The 17,178-nt window shown below is 39.6% G+C and overlaps 1 protein-coding gene across 1 annotated transcript in view; it reads left to right on the top strand.

Moving 5' to 3' along the window:
* The window catches only part of LOC112160223 (cyclin-dependent kinase 17), a 55,203-nt gene that overhangs the window by 26,505 nt on the left and 11,520 nt on the right, over positions 1-17,178 (top strand). Inside the window, exons 2-4 of the mRNA XM_024294618.2 lie at positions 1,707-1,850; positions 6,868-7,032; positions 13,732-13,865. Of these exons, the coding sequence (XP_024150386.1) occupies positions 1,724-1,850; positions 6,868-7,032; positions 13,732-13,865 (426 nt within the window). The 5' untranslated portion in view covers positions 1,707-1,723. The remainder of the gene's footprint in view (positions 1-1,706; positions 1,851-6,867; positions 7,033-13,731; positions 13,866-17,178) is intronic.

Genomic DNA, 17,178 nt, shown 5'->3' with positions numbered 1-17,178 from the left:
GTACCAAAGTGACAAAAGTCTCACGTTAAGTGACTCATTTTCAGCGACGCCTGTGGATGCATTCTACCAGAGTGTCAACTGTACTAGATATGGTTATCAGACCACCAGGTGATCACCACCCATTTATCCGAGGTCACGGACAAACACCTTAAACCTACCCAGAATCCCTGCTGTGTAGCATGGAGGAGGTTTGGTTATGGTCTGGGCTGCTTTCTGGAACAAGGTTTAAATCTGTCCACGTTCAATTAGATCAAAGTGTTCTGGAGCCAGTAGTGCTGCCTGAAATCTCAAAGCTTGGTCTTGAACTTGGTTTTTCCAACAGAAAATTGACCCAAAACACAAAAAAGATGAGAAAACACAATGGAATATCCCAAAGTAGACTTCTATGAACCCTGATCTAATTCCTGTTGAAAACTTGTGACTGAAGCATTTCCACCAGAGAAGAAAACCTTCAAAGCATCTGAATCCAGTCTCCAGACCTTCAGTGTACTGTAGTGCACATGGGAGCTAACCAAGACTCTTGTTTTTAGTTGGAGCAGAGTTTGCATGTTGGGTCAACACCAGCTTTCTGGAAGCAAACTGCACCAGATCATAAATCCTGATAACAGCGACTCATCGTAATTGACCCTTATCTTTAAAATCCCCCACAATCCAAAGTACTGATTTCCTAAAAAATCTTAGTAAATATCAAAATAGTCCAAAAAGCTAGCAGAATGACAATTTTTAAAACTTTATAACTGCAACTTTTTAACATAATTATGAATAATAAAAAAGACAGGAATTTTATTCCAGAATAAATAAACTTTTATAAAAATATATTTTGTCAAAATTATACAAGTTAGAAATGAGCACAAGATAACATCAGGCTATTAATAACAATAAAATAAAATGATCTGGAGGGCCGGATCCGGCCCCCAGGCCTTGACTTTGACATGTGCTGTACGGCATCTTGACCGCTAGCGTTTTCTTCTGGAGGTTTTATCTGTGCGTCATGTCCAGCCGGAACATGCTCTGATAGTTTGGTGACGGTGTTGAAGGGTGGAGGGTCTAGCGGTCAGGTGCTGGCGGCGCTGTGCTCCGATTGGATGCTTGCCTTGCAGCCATCAATGACAAACTGTTGCATCCGTGTGTGAGAACAGACGGCCAGATGGAGTCCCACGAGCACAAGAGGAGCTAACAACCTTGAAACGGAGGGAAGGGGGCGTGCTGTCAGCAGGGGTCGACTTGTTTTTGCGTTTCTGCTGCTGCTTCCTCGCTGCGTTTCCTCCGACCAGTGAGCCGGCCCTCTTCCTCACACACTTTGCAGGCCGCCTCATGCGCATGTGAAGCAACACAATGAGCGAGGACCGGCCCCAGGCAGATTCACCAAGGTGTTTCCTGACGTCCACACACTCGCCCGCCTCCCCTCCTTCAATCAGAGCTCGTTAATCTCTCCGATGTGTGAATGTTTGTGTAGCTGAAAACAGCTGTGTTCAAGAACGTGACATTCATGCTTTATTCATGCTCCCCTCATGGATTATTCATTTGCTGTTCAGGCATTTGCAGAGTAAATGAATATTGGATTAAAAGCAGCTTTAGGTTATTCATGAGCTGAGATATTCTGGGCTGCTCAGCGGCTCCAGCAATGTCGTAAACCTCCGTACGCTCCTCTGTGTTTGTTGCAGCTTCTCCACTGTGTAGTAAATGGTGTTCCTCTGCGTCTGCAGGCCATCACCACCGGGTTATGGAGAAGATGAAGAGGATAAAGAAGCGCCTGTCGTTAACGCTGCGCCCCAGCCAGACCATCGACGAGTCTCTATCCGAGCTGGCGGAACAGATGACCATAGAGGATGGGGGCACCAAGGACAACGGTAACTCACAACACCTGTTGGTGCTCCACTTTTGGGAGAACTTGACTTTCTGATCGACGTCTGTGAGACATCTTTATTCTAACAAAATACGTGGTTAAAAGCTGGCATCAGGCAACAAAAAGGATCAAATTGGCAACATTTCTTGATATTAAAAGCATCTATTACTCCAGTCATTCAATGATCTAGTTAACTGTGTGAATATTTAGTAAACATTCACACTAAAGTGATTCTCCTGCTCCTTTCTGTATGTTTTTTCGTACGTAAAAACTCAATCACACTTTCAGTGATTTCATCCATCTTGGTATTAAAGCGTTCATCTCGTTCAGGACATTACTGCTTTTATTTTTGGTATTCATTAACTTTATAGTTTTTGAAATATTGATTGAAATGTGCCCCAATTTTTAAGTAGATTAGCAACAAGCCTTTAAATGTATTCATGGGCTATGTTTTCGTCTTTTATACTAATTAAAAAAAAATTGGAGTTTACCTAAAACTGTGTTTTATACCTAGTTTACCCAATATTTTATACCTATTTATACTAGCTTGTTTCACTAATTTTTCATCTACTAAAGTTTTTTTATGCTAATTTTGAGTTTAGCTTCTATTTTAGCAACATGCTAACGTTTTTGACTAATTTACACCACCGAGGAATTTTAGGTTATTTTGGAGTTTAGGTAGTATTTAAGCAACGAGCTAACTTGTTTGACAAATTTAGTTTACTGAGGAATATTTTTGCAAATTGGTTTGTATTAGGGATTTTTAAACAATTTTACCACACATTTTTCAGAAATTCAGGTCTACTTCAGCGCTCTCTCAAAGTTCTTTAACAAGATTTCTGGTCTTTCAGCAAATTTAATGTTTTGCTAAAAGCTTTTGCATTTTCAGGAAATCCCTTCAGTAATTAAAGTAAATTGCGTCACCATTTTGAACAAAAAACTTCAGCATCTTCAGCGACTACTTTCAGCAAAAAGCATTCACACTAGCGTTATAGCAGGTAATGCAACTTTTGTAGTTCAATCTTGTTTTAAAACCCATGACCCGATTGACCCGATTAGTCGATAAATCAGAAAAAATAATCGGTGGTTAGTTGATTATTAAGATAATCGTTTGTGGCAGCCCTATTCCATAATATATATATATATTTTTATATTTTTATCACCATTTTCTTAGCATCATTTAAAAGTGTCAGCGTCTTCAGCGACTACTTTTAGCAAAAGCATTCACACTAGTGTTATTGCTGGTAATGCACCTTTTGTAGTTTGCTTTATGATTCACAACACTTTAGCCCTTTAACCCCGGAGCTCCAGTGTTTATGTTCTTTGATTTACTGTCATTTTCTAATTGTTAACATGATCAGCGTGGGTCGCTTTTCTTCTTCAGAATCTACTGAAAAGTTACAGTCTGTTAAAGATTTTGTGCTTAAGCGTCACCGCGACACCTCGGGGGTTATTTAAAGGGTTAATTTAGTTAAGGTAAACCTACAGATTCTGAGGTGCGTGTGGATGTACAACAGTTTCATATCAGTGCAAAGCTGCGTTTCGTTTGAAATAAACCCCAAATGCCTACATTTGTTTCCAATGTTGAGAAATGTTTTTGCTTTAAGAAGAGGCTCAGTTAAAGTACATTTGGAGCAGAAGTGGTTTGATGCATATGTGTATCAATAGAGGTCAAAGAGTTCATTGTATAAACAGTGGAAGAGCTGCAGTAGTTCACAGAGCTGTTATTTCCTGTCATCAGGGACGATTCCGGTCTTAAAGCATTAAACTGTCAACAAACTGCAGCTATTTTAAAATAAATTCTCTATATTTTACCTAAATAAATGAAGTGCTTACTGTCATCAGTACATTGCATCTTTAGGAAAACCATAAAGCATCTACTCCTTTAGTTTACTTTGGCACTTTACCCTCAAGTAAAAGCAGAGGGCGCTTGTTTGGTCCGCTCCAGAGCTCAGATAGCTTTCACACATGCCAAACAAAGTGGTCTGTCTGATTCAGCAAACCCTGGAACAGGAGAAACCTGCTGGAGACGATGTGTGACTTTTGGTACAATCTGCTTTTCAAACATAACAAGACTAATAGGAAGATAAAGTTCCAACCTAAACACCTCCAACGTTTAGGAACAGCACATGCCCAGCTGACCCAACAGAATGAGACCGCTCAGACTGCTCACTGTCCAAGAACTTGTTGAAAATGTTTGAGTTTTAGTTGATGCCCCTAAACTGCAGTAACACTCCCATGAAGCAACTCTTTACAGAAAGATCTGTGCTTGTAATCAGCCGTACTGGAGTTAAATGAGGGAGAGGAAGACTTCCAGTCAGAATGGTTCTCTCCGTTTGCTGTACTTTGGTGTTTCTGGAAGGGTTAAAGCCCGGCAGCTCTCGGATCTCTGACAGCTCTCAGGTCGTTTAAATCCCCGCCGAGGAAGACGGCTGTGTGTCTGCAGCAGATGCAGCGATCCTCCTCTGAGTCACCCTGCATCCAGTTATGTAACCTGCAGAAGAAGAGGGGGCGTATCCGTGGCTTCAGAGGACGTTTTCTTACCTGATTGTGGTTTTCTGGTCCTGGTTCTGTCTATGTGTTTTAACCTTCAACTCTTCCGTGTCTTTTGACCCTGTTAGGTTTGACCCTGTTAGGTATGTTTTTGATTAGTTGTTAATTGAAAGTTTCTTCTCCTTTTTTTTCCTTCTGTCCCTGAACTATTATCTTCTGTAGCTGCGTGGTCATAAAAGCTGCTTTGGTCTCTAAATTGCAGTGTGAAAGCTAATGTTGATCTGTCACAGTTTTACTTCTGTCTTTAACATTATTGCATCTGAGCTGCTCTGTTTCAAATCTAACAAAAAGCGAAAGACCAGCCAGTTCTTTACGACAGAATTGTTCAAATAAAGTGGCCTCTTTATTGACTTAATAGAACAGCACGTAAAGCTGTGTTTAAGAGGTAAATCTCTCCCATGGACAACAGCCAGAAGAGCTTTCAAACTCATAAAAGTCGTGCAAATTCCTGCCAGCGCGTGCAGCTGACGCCACAACAACCATCATTTTGGAGGTAGTTATGTGGAGGCTGGAGTTCAGGGGTTTACTGAGGGACACCACAGAGCCTTCATGCATGAAGGGATTTCTTTTTTTAGAATTCTTATATATAAAATGTTTGTTACTGAAAGCTGCAGGGTGGTGTGGTGGTTAGCACCTTCACCTCACATCCAGAAGGCCTGACGTAGCTGAGATAGGCTCCAGCAGCTCAGTGACCCTGACTGGACAGTGGGAACAGATAGTGGAGAGATTTCCCTAAAAAGAACCTTAATGTGCTTATGAGTATCTGAGAATATAAAGTTCATCATGTCTCACTGCTGGGATGTTTTTCTGTCATCGACTGACTGTAATTTTTTTTTTTTAATTATTGTTGCATTGTGAAAACTAAACTGTTGACATTTTACATTTTAGTTAAAAAAAAATGTTATTTTCTCCAGTGAAGGATTTGATTCTCATGAAAACCTTTCTTTTTTTCCAGAATATCTTTATTGTGATTTTCAAAACTTTATCAAAATCACATTAAAAAATGTAAAGTCTGGTAAAAAAAAATAAAACGGGAGCAGCAATAAACTCAAATAAAAACATTCACCTGTTTACATTAAGAAAGGAAAAAAAACACAAATCAGTGATATGATGTTCTCACAGAAACATCAAAGTCATTCAACTTTTCTTATATTTTCATATATTTTTTATAAATGTTTTTATGAAAATAAACTCCTTCACCAGAAAAGAAAATCAAAATTAAAAACTTTAGAGAGTTGTACCACAAAGTTGGAGAGATTTTTTTGTTTTCTTCATCTGAGTACCATTAAACAACAATGCAGTTTAAACCGCAGTAGTCTCTGTTTGAATCACCAGGGCTGGTTGATAAGATCGATTCATTGATTTGAACCGATTTAGGCTTAACAGATCAATTAAATCAATAATTGATTCATAAAAATATGAATCAGTTTAGCACATAAAGCTAAAGTCTGCTAGCTTGATACTAATGTTTAATAGCATTTCCCAAAGGACGGCTAATGCTAACGCTCGGTCAACCTAAACATTCATTCTGACTAAATGAAAATTTTTATAAACTCACAGACATGAATTTTCTAAACTCTTTTAGGGAAATATTTTTTAAAGTAACTATTTGTGATCTAAAACATTGTTTTTTCCTCATACCTTCTTCTTCTGGAATAAGGTGTACTTCTATTGCGTGATCTCCACCTAGTGGTCAAACTGAAACGTCCTCCAGGAGAAGCAGAACAATGTTTACAATGTTAATGATCTGAACATTTTAGTTAGAACTTCTCCTTTAGAGAATCCATGTAACACTGGATGATATTAACAATCTCATTATTTCACTGATACATTTACAGTATGAGAACTGGATCATTAATATACATATATTCAAATCATATAGAAGATTATTCATGTATTTCTAAACAAATGTGTATAAATGTGTGAACTCTAAATTGAACTGAATTGAAGAATCGAAAAAATAGAAAAAAATTGGAACCGAATAGAATCATTTCTTGAAATTATCATCGATGTTCAGCCCTAATAAACACAGATGTGTTGTAAATGTATTCTTTGTGATCTCTTTTTTGGGGGAAGGATTTTTTAAATATATATTTTTATAAACTCCCTTGTTTCTGTTTTTTATTTATTTTTTTTCTTTTTCCAAATAGATACTCCTGAAATGTTTGTTTGACAAAAACCTTGGTTGACTGTTTTTTTTTGTTGGCTGAACACAATCCACAATCAACTCAACTTCATTTATAAGGAAGCTGAACAAATGAATGATCATAAAAGCTGCAGAATTAAAATCCTCCTTAAAAAACTGCTCAAAACATCTCTTTAAAACATGCAGAGCGAGGTCTGAGCTGATGTTGGATATGAAACATTTGATTCTTTTCTTTATCTAACCGGCGTCAGAGCTAGAGTCTCTCTCAGGTTGTCTCCGTGTGGGATGTGATTTTCTGAACTTCTGGTCTTCTGTGTTTCAGAGCCTTTCATGAGGAACGGCCGCCCCCCCACCTCCCACAGCATGCACTCCTTTCTGCACCAGTACACCGGCTCCTTCAAGAAGCCGCCCCTGCGCCGGCCGCACAGCGTCATCGGCGGCACGCTCGGCTCCTTCATGGCCATGCCGCGTAACGGCAGCCGTCTAGGTGAGACGCGTCAAACCCCGCTGAAGGGAGGGGAGCAGATGGCTCTGCCCCCACCTTACGGTGGCCCGGCAGAATGACTAGACTTTCCGGCGGGTGACAGCTGGATGTGGGATTGGGTCAAACGTGACGCAGTTTCCTGCAGTTGATTCATCAGAGCCACTTCCTTCTTAGAGGCCGGAAGAAAACCAGATGAATCAGAGCAGCAGAAAAAGAAGGGAGCAGCAGGGGGGGTGAGGGGATTCAAAAACAATCAATCAATCAGCAACCCAAGATTTAGGCTAAATTAGTCTTAGATATTGATTGTATATTTACCTTTTTAGTAATGCAGCTCTTATTTTGGAGGAGTTGATCAGAAATCAACTCTGACTATTATTTACATATAAACAAACATCAGACTAAATCATTTACCAGTAAAACCTCCCAGCTTTGCATGACAAAAAGGTAAAGTCTGAAGATAAAGCACACCTATGAAACCACAACATTCTGTTTCTCAAAGAAGGAAAACAGATTTAAAGAGAACTTTCTATAGTCAATCAAGATCAGCTTAAAGTGAACGAAAAAACAGAATGTAAATTAAAAAAATGAATATTTTAAAGCAGGTATAAACTTGAAATAAATATTAAAAACTTGAAAAAATAAAATGGAGCAATTGAAAAAATAATATTAAAAACTTTTTTTTATTCAATTAATAAATTTGTTTTTTTTATTTTAAATATTTTTTCCAAGTTATCAACATTTTATTTTCAAACGTTCCATTGTATTTTTTCAAATTTTCTATATGTATTTTCAAGTTTAAAACTGCTTTAGAAATTCCCTTTTTTTTTTTTTTCAAATTTACAATCTGTTTATCATTCACTTCACATTGATCCTGATTCGACCCCATAACTTTCTGATTATTGTTGAGAAAACAAAGTAGAAAGCTTTGACAAACTCTGAATTTGAAAGTATTGTAAAAGTAAAAAAATAAATATATTTTTGTGTTTTTCACATCCAGACTGGAGTTTCTCTGAAATTCCTCATGTTGTTCATTCATGAAATGATTGACAGAATGATTCGGTATTTGTAGATGAATGTCTGTGCAGTGATGGAGCGTCATGTTCAGTTTAGGCTTTTGATGCTGAAGTTTTTATTTATTTATTTTTTTAATGTCACCTTTATTCTACCAGGAAATTCCATTGAGATGAAATCTCTTTTTCAAGGGCTCATTGGGGGACAGACTCACAGCTTTGACTTGAAGTGTTGTCTCATCCTCTGTTGTATTAAATGTCAAAAAGTTAGCATCAGCAGTTCATTTACTTGTTGAAAAGTGTGTTAGGAAGTGAAAATGTCCAGCACTTTAGAGACATCCAACCTTTTGAGGTTTGCAGAGCTTTGGTCCTCGGAGCAGGTTCTGCTGTAGACTCGGTTCTACCCCGATCTTCTTCTGAAGCTGAGGTTAGCAGACATGCAGCAGACCCCTGAGCCTCTCTCTGGACCCCGTCCCACATCGAAGGACTCGGATCTAAAAAGAGGACTGCTAAGTAGGACGTCGTTCCCTTTAACGCAGCTCCACTCTGTGGCCTTGATAGGAGGCGTGCTAATTACTGTTGGAGGACGAAAGGGTTATAAAAGAAAATGATTTAGCAAGTATTTCACAAAGATGACTGAAAATAGGGAATTATTTTGGGAGTTTGGGGCTAAACCAGGACTGCAGCCTGAGGCTCCTCCAGTGTGGCTGCCTGGTTAAAGACAGAATCATTTTGAAAAGTAACTATAAAGTAAAAAAAGTAAACTAACTAAACTACATTAACTCATTCACATACAATTGAAGGACAGTTGTATTACAAGTCAAACAAAATTTTCTAATTTTGAACAAATTCAAGGATTTTAATGGGCTAAAAAACACTATGGCTCATTTAATTAGCTCTGATTTCATTTTGTTTGTTATATTGACACATTTCTGGCTGAGATGAGCAGCAAACAGTCAATAGTAAAAATTTGCTGCATTGAGAAGATTCTATGACACTGGGTCTTTTATTTTGAAAGGAAATGGTGTGAACAAGTTACAAGTTTTTAACTCTTTCATATTGTGGAAAAAGTCTATTTTCTTTATATGTTTTATAAATGTAAAAAAGACAAAAGTTCATTTATATTAATTATAATAATCAATGCCTTATAAAGGTGAGACTTTGTGGCTCCAGTTGGTTTTGGTCAGTGACACATTGACTCGAAAGGCTCTTTAAGTGTTGAAGGTTGCAGACCCCTGGGCTAAACCATCAAGAGGATAAAAGAAGATTTGAGTGAACACAAGGTTTAACTTTTCATTTTAGAAGATGAGAAGTCCTCTTGTGAAGTTTGAATTTAGGAACGACAGGAGATGAAAGTAATGTTAGAGAGGAGAAGAATCCTGGAAGAGGGAGATAAACGTGAGGTATGTGATAGAGGAAAGTGGGACAGATTAGATCATTCAGAGAGTTTTGGAGGAGAGCAGATTGTGGAGGAATGTGTTGCAGCAGCAGAGGAGGGGCTGGAGAACACAAACCTTCAGGAGAAAGTAAGACCAGGGAGCTGAAGGTGAAGAGGAGACAAGAGGAACCTGGAGGGCGTGAGGTGGATAGGATGACTCATCAGAGGACAGATTACAACCAGATTAAGATTACGTTTAGCGTTTTTAAACAGAAATCACACAAATCTCTTAAGATTCTTAAGTAGAAATGTCCGCTGATAACCAGCAGTTTATGGAACCATTGACTGTATATAAGAACTGGACCGAGTGAGTGTGTCATGATCCGTAAAAATGATCAACTTCCGGTTAAACAAGGAGTGTCAAACTCAACCACACAAAATCCAAAACACACCCAGGTCGAACAGGACAAACATTTATTGAACACTCTAAAACTACATTTTTAAACTTTAAAACCGTAACTTTTTAACATCATTATGAACTAAATATATAATATTACCTACAGTAATGCTAATGTGAATGCTGTAAGGTGAATTTGGCTGCTGAAGATGCTAGTGCTGATAGCTAAAAACGCTGAAGCTAACTTTGCCGTGACTGACACATGGGTTACATTCAAATAAAGTCGATTCAGCCGCAATTTTTGAGAGATGTCGGAGCCAGACGTCATCATTGAGCAGTGATTGGTCCAATTGTTCTTGGTCATCGTTTCTATGGCAACCAGTCTCTCCAATTCCTGTTTAGAACTCAGTCCAGTTCTCATATACAGTTGATGGTTTCAACAGAATCAACTATTCTTTAAAAAATGTTTGAAATATTTCAAATATTCATTCATTCATTCATTCATTTTCCTGTCCGCTTCGTCCCTTCCGGGGTCGCGGGGGTGCCGGAGCCTATCCCGGCTACTGAAGGGTGAAGGCGGGGTTCACCCTGGACAGGTCTCCAGTCTGTCTCAGGGCCTCAATCACACACCATTCACTCTCACATCCACACCTAGGGGCAATTTAGAGTCACCAATTAACCTATGAAGCATGTTTTTGGACGGTGGGAGGAAGCCGGAGTCCCCGGTGAAAACCCACGCATGCACGGGGAGAACATGCAAACTCCAAACAGAAAGGTCCCAGCCGGGAGTCGAACCGGGGCCTTCTCGCTGTGAGGCAACAGCGCTAACCACTGCGCCAAATATTACATTTTTCCATTTAAGGATTTTTTATTGTACTCAGTCACAAAAATAAATCATAAAAGAAAAGCTAAGCAGCTGTACTTCTAGTAGATCTAGCTCTACTTTGTCCACTTATTGTCTTTATGTTTTTGTTTGCGCTCAACTTACTAATCCACCTTCTGTCAGGGAGTGACCCGAAGCATTTCAGAAAGCTTGGGATCTAACGGCGGGGACAAACCGGATGCACTGGTGCAGAACGGCAGCAGCAGGAGATGAAATGCATTCCTGATGAGCAGCAGATCAGACGAGCGGCTGCATAGTCAGAGGAGGCTCCACTGGAGCCAGACCAGCAGATAATCATAATCAGATAATGGGATAATACACGTGTTTGCATCATGTCTGGGGATTGTTTATGTGTGCAACTTTCTCTTTCACACCATGCTAAAATATAAAGCTCAGACATACTTTTGTTTCATTGCAGCTTCTAGAATGTATTGCCCTTGTAAGGCAGGTGTGGAGCTAAAGTCTGGACGGTTGTCTCTTCTTCTTCTACGTGATCAGTTGGGTCAAAAAACGGAACCAAAACATCAAAAACCCAATCCAGTTTAGAACAAACTGGATTGGGTTTTATTCTCAGCCTGTAACAGCACAGGGATTGTGGTCATGTGACCTGCAGCTCTAAGCGTGTTCTGAGTGTGAATGGTTCACTCCAGACTGATTAGTGTGAGGATTGTGGAATCAAAGGAGAGAAATTCGCTGGAATGAGGAGTCCTTCATCCCCTCCTCCAGATGGTACATTCCCTTTTTTGGCTGCTCTCCTGTCAGACCTCCTCTGCTTTCTCCTGAAGTCTTTGCTGCTCTCTGTTCCACATGAACTGAAGGGTTGCGTGACGTTGAATCAGAATCTGCAGTGAAGCTTTCTGCATAAAACAGCTGGCTAAAATAGAACTGTTCCAAAGAGAAAAGACCTGAAATGATGGAGTTTGTGAAGTGCTCGGAGTGAAATCTGCCCGACTCCTCCGTCTTCGGCTGTGGAGTGATGACAGGCCGCGTGGTTGGAGGCGCTGACACGCTGATGACAGAGCGCCGGAGCGTGGCTTCTCATTAACTGTGGATGTGCGAGTGGGTGGGCGTGCGGTTTGAACAGGAGCGAGTCGGCTCCTGCTCTGCTGGGAAACGCAGAGGCAGAGAAGATGGTGCAGCGCTTTATCTTCAGCCTCTGGAGACCCAGAGAGGAGCATGACAGGGAAGGAGGGCTCGGTCTAATTCCTGGGCTCAGGGGATGTGACTATAAGTTTAATTTGATAACAACTGGACAGTAGAATGTGCCCAAAATGCACAGAGATCGCTGATACAACACTCATAATCCAGCCGGATCCGGCCCCCGGGCAGTGACTTTGACACATGTGATCTAGAGCGATGGTTTGGTCTAGTTTACAAAGTGTTAGCCTCCTCTGTTCTTCAAACTGGACAGTGGTATCATCGCTTAGGATGGTGATAGAGTCAAGTGTCATCTGTATAAAAGACATACCGATTTACAGCAAAGAAAAGGGGCTCTAACACTGAGCCCTGAGGAACCTCTCTGTAGACACTCTGAGACGGGGATGTTCGACTTTACTCTGAAAGTGCTTTCAGACAAACATGACTCAAACCACAAGCACGTCTTTCACCTGTCAAAAAGCTGCATCAGCATCTGGGCTTCTGAGAATTGGTCTGTACTGAACAGGTTTGCTGTGACCAAAATCCTGTGGGTCTTTCTCCTCATTTCACTCTAATCTAACAATATCTGAACTGTAGGCTCAATGCTCTGTTACAGCCATGAAAACTAACCTTAAAAAGGCCTTCCTGCAGGTTTCTGATTACTGCATGTGGTGTATGGCTACCACGATTAGTCGAATAGTCGACAACTAATTGACTATTAAAATAGTTGACAACTAATTTAGTTGTTGATTATTCGTTACTTTATATTCTATGGAGTCAGAGTGTAGTAAAGTTGAAAGTTATAATGGCATTCTACTAGCTTTTGGACTATTTTGGTATTTATTAAGGTTTTTAGGCTGTTTCAGAGTTTAGCTAATATTTCAGCTACATGCTAACTGTTTTGGCTAATTAAGACTTTTTTCAGTTTTTTAGGCTATTTTGGGGGTTTAACTAATATTTCAGTTGCATGCTAGTCGTTTTAGCTAACTTAGACTTTTCTTCTGTATTTTAGACTAGTTTCCCATTTAAAGGGGAAATTAACTTTTTCTGTCTGTTGACCTCTATACATGGGGCTTTAAAAGTGTTGTCTGTTGGTCATAGCCACATTTTTGACAAATTAAACAAACTTTTTTAATTCTTCAAAATATAGTCAAAATCTGTCTGTGTGCTGCCCCCTACAGGTTGAGTTGAGATATTTCAGTTTAAGTTTGTGATTGGTCAAACCATGTAAGTTTCAAAAGTCTGACATCATGACCTGCAGCTCCAGTAACGATAACAGTCCAGCCCCCAAGCTCCGCCCCTCTGACTGGATTTTCACATTTCGGCAGTGGGTGGAGTCAGCCTCCAACTTCCCTGTTTGGTTACCCTTTAACTAATATTTTAGTTGGCTATCAGCTTCAATGTTTTCAGCTATCAGCTTCAGTGTTTTCAGCTATCAGCTTCAGTGTTTTCAGCTATTATCTTCAGTGTTCTCAGCTATCAGCTTCAATGTTTTCAGCTTCAGTGTTTTCAGCTATCAGCTTCAGTGTTTTCAGCTATCAGCTTCAGTGTTTTCAGCTATTATCTTCAGTGTTTTCAGCTATCAGCTTCAATGTTTTCAGCTTCAGTGTTTTCAGCTATCAGCTTCAGTGTTTTCAGCCATTATCTTCAATGTTTTCTGCTATCAATTTCAGCATCTAGGTGAAAACTTGCATCTTCTGCCCTTCTCAGATGTCTGCATTTGATTTAGTTTGACTGAAGAAGTCTTTTTGTGTTTGATGCTTTTGGTGGAAACAACAAGAACACTCTCAGGATTAAGGCTCTGCCTGCTTGATCTTTCCTCTGTTTTTCAGATAATCAAAGAATAAACTTGTTCTGACCCAATCTGGTAAAGAACTCTTTTTTTGTTTTCTCTCAGACATTGTTCATGAGAACCTGAAGATGGGCTCTGACGGGGAGAGCGACCAAGCCTCCGGAACGTCCTCAGACGAGGTTCAGTCTCCAACCGGTGTCTGCCTGAGGAACCGGGTCCACCGACGGATCTCCATGGAGGTGAGAGCCCAGCGCTCATGTTCACACGCTGCTGTCCTCACCTCAAACAGCTGCAGCGTGTGTTAGGAGGGGGGGTTGTCTGAGTGTCATGGTGCTGACAGCAGAGTTCCCTCTGAGGACACGAGGATCGTCTTCACGGCTGCTTTCACAGCTGCAGGGCATGCTGGGAAAGATCCTCCTCAGGCCGTTTTGATCATACTCACACTCCAGCAGCTTTCTGACATGGATATGTCCCCGTCCTAAATAAAAGATCAGCGTAAAGGCCTCACGAAGGACAACATTCGGAAAGAATCCCTTCAGTTCAGCTAGAACGCGTATTTCTGAATCTAAAGACACTCCCAGGAAAATCCTGTTTCTAACATGTTCTTGTGGCATTTTTCTGATGATGGAGAACATTTATGGAAATAACATTTGAGGATTTCATTGTTGTGAATCAGCAGCAGATGAAAAAATGCTGTCTGAAAATGACTGTATTTATGACGTAGAAAATACTCTGGGCGAGGCTACAAGCTCTCTGCTCCGCCCCATTCTAATGCATCCACATGCAGACAAATAGATCCACGAACGTCTTTGAAAAAAATACTGAAGCTTCATCAATAGGTTCTGTGTCGATTGTCCCAGAGAGGAAAGAAAAAAAAAGCCTGCTAGCTCACTTGCCTAAAAAGACAAAGAACAGTTTCACTGTAAGGCGGTGTGGCTAGCTGGCTAACAAGCTTAGTGTGATAAATAACAAGAATTGAATATTTATTTCTTTTGTAAGTGACCATCGTATAAGCAGGATAATTCCTTCTAAAGTATGTATTGTGAGAAGGCCTCCACGTCGTGCATTAACTTCTTTCTAACTACTTTCTTTTTATTTGAGTCAGTGAGACCAAAACTTTTTAAAATACTTCCTTTGTTTCTGATTCCATGCCTTAAATATATTCATGGGCTATATTTCCATCTTTTATAGTAATTTTCAAAAAAATTGGAGTTTAGCTAATGTTTTAGCAACATGCTAACGTTCTTTTGGCTAATTTCTTTGTCTACTGTTTTTTTAGGCTAATTTGGAGTTTAGCTTCTATTTTAGCAACAGGCTAATGTTTTTGAATAATTTAGTTTACTCAGAAATGTTTTGCTATTTGGAGTTTAGCTAATATTAAAGCAACACAATAACTATTTCTTTAAAATTGGCATGTATTAAGGATTTTTAAGCAATTTTACTACAAATAAAAAAAAATGTAGGCCAACTTCAACTCTTTCATATTTCTTTAACGAACTTTTCAGTCTTTTAGCAAATTTAACATTTGCTTTTGCATTTCCAGCAAATCCCTTCAGTAATTAAAGTGAATTCCGTCACCATTTTCAGCAAAAAGCTTCAGCATCTTCAGAAACTACTTTCAGAAAAAAGCATTCACACTAGTATTACTGCAGGTAATGCAACTTTTCTAGTTTTTAGTTTAAAGCTAATGATGGTTAAGATGTGTGTTTTACATCCACTTAACGTAAAACCTGATTAATCAGAAAAAAATCATCGATGATTAGTCGACTATTGAAACAATCATTTGTGGCAGCACTAGTGAACTGAGATCTCCTAGCAACAGGAGTAGGAAGAGGGTCAGATACTAAACTCAGAGGTGAATATCTGATGAAGTCCTGATGCTCTGCAGAAACTATGTCCTAGTTTCTGCAGAGCAGATCACAACTCAAAGACCACCGGGAAGGCTTCTATTTTACAGCAGATCAGAAGATGATCCGAGTGGGACTTGAAAACCTCAGAGGTTCAAAGATGCTGATTCGTCTTCCCACGACTTCCCCTCATTCTGCTCTGCAATTAAAAGCATAAAACAGAAACACCTCATGATTTTCAGCAGACGTGTTCAGTTTCTACTTTGTAATTTCACCTGACTCTTTTTTTTTTTATGAGGCGTTGCTCCTGACAACGACTAATTACCAACCTGCTGTTACTGTGTGGGGATGGAGCGCTCTGCAGTTACACACCTCTGTCCCCCTTTAGGGTTCATCGTGTGCCTTTTACAGGCTGCATGTGTGTGGTGGGGGGGTGGGGGGAGTGGAACAGCCTGGCAGTATTCTGCCCCCTGCTGGTTGAAGAGGATAACATCTTTAGCTGATGCTCCATAACCCAGATGCTGCTCTGTTCTTATCCTTTTGGAACCCCATCTTCTCTTCTCCAGAACCTGAACTAGACACTAGGAACAGATGAGGGTTTAGTGCATGTGCAGCAGAGCTGTTGATGGAAAGAAGATCATTCATTCAAACAGACTCTGTACAAGACAGTTCGATTCATTTAAAAGGAGAAATACTCAGAAATGTAAAAACTAAATGATTTCTTATTACATTTGTTCTCTTTCAGAAGAAAAATGACACACAGACATGTTAGAAACTCAAAAAACAGGATTTTTATTGGAGGGGGACTTTAAAAATGTCTAAAAATAGGGCCTTTTTTCTATGAATCTTAAATGATTCCATCAGAGATGTCCAATTCCCGGCCTACATGTTTTCTAACTAACCTGTTATTGAAGCTCCTCATTGGCTATACACACCTGATCCAGGTGATCAGCATCACATCAGGCAGAGTTTCTGGAAAAAAAAACACTATCCAAACATCACCGCCAAATCTGGGTCCCTAATTTGTCAAAGTTGAATCTGGTTTGACTCCAAAAATGGACTAAAAACTTGTGTATCGATGTGTGAATGCGAAGCCTAAAACATGCATTTATATTTATATGGACGTGTCATTGACGTGGTGACTTGAACGCATGTTGCAGAGCCTAGTGTGAACGTAGCTTCAGAGGTTGAAGCTGCAGCTCTGATAGAAACCAAAGTTAAATCCTGCAGGTTCTATTTACTGCATTTATGAAGAACTCAGTGCGTGTAGGGCTGCAGAACAGTCGTCTACAGCTGGATCTCTGCAGCAGCTTCTCCTTCCTGCAGAAGATGTGAAGGATGAGGAGGCTCTGGACCACATGTGTCAAAGTCAAGGCCCGGGGGTTGGATCCGGCCCTCCGGGTAATTCTGTCCGGCCCTCCAGATCATTATATTTTACTGTTACTAAAGACCCGATGTCATCTTGCGATTATTTTTAATTTCTATAATTTTGACAAAATGTATTTTTATTGAGAATTAAATATTGAAGTTATTTAAAGTTTAAGTTGATTTATTCTGGAATAATATTCCTGCCTTTTTATTATTCATAATTATGCTAAAAGTTACAGTTTTAATGTTTTAAAAATTGTCATTCTGATAGCTTTTTGGACTATTTTGGTATTAACTAAGATTTAGTTACTAAGATTTAGCTATTTTTTTCTAGCTA

Source organism: Oryzias melastigma, linkage group LG23 (assembly GCF_002922805.2).
Source record: "Oryzias melastigma strain HK-1 linkage group LG23, ASM292280v2, whole genome shotgun sequence".
NCBI lineage: Eukaryota > Metazoa > Chordata > Actinopteri > Beloniformes > Adrianichthyidae > Oryzias > Oryzias melastigma.
The sequence above is the reverse complement of the archived record's forward strand: the minus strand, read 5'-3'. Positions and strand labels throughout refer to the sequence as shown.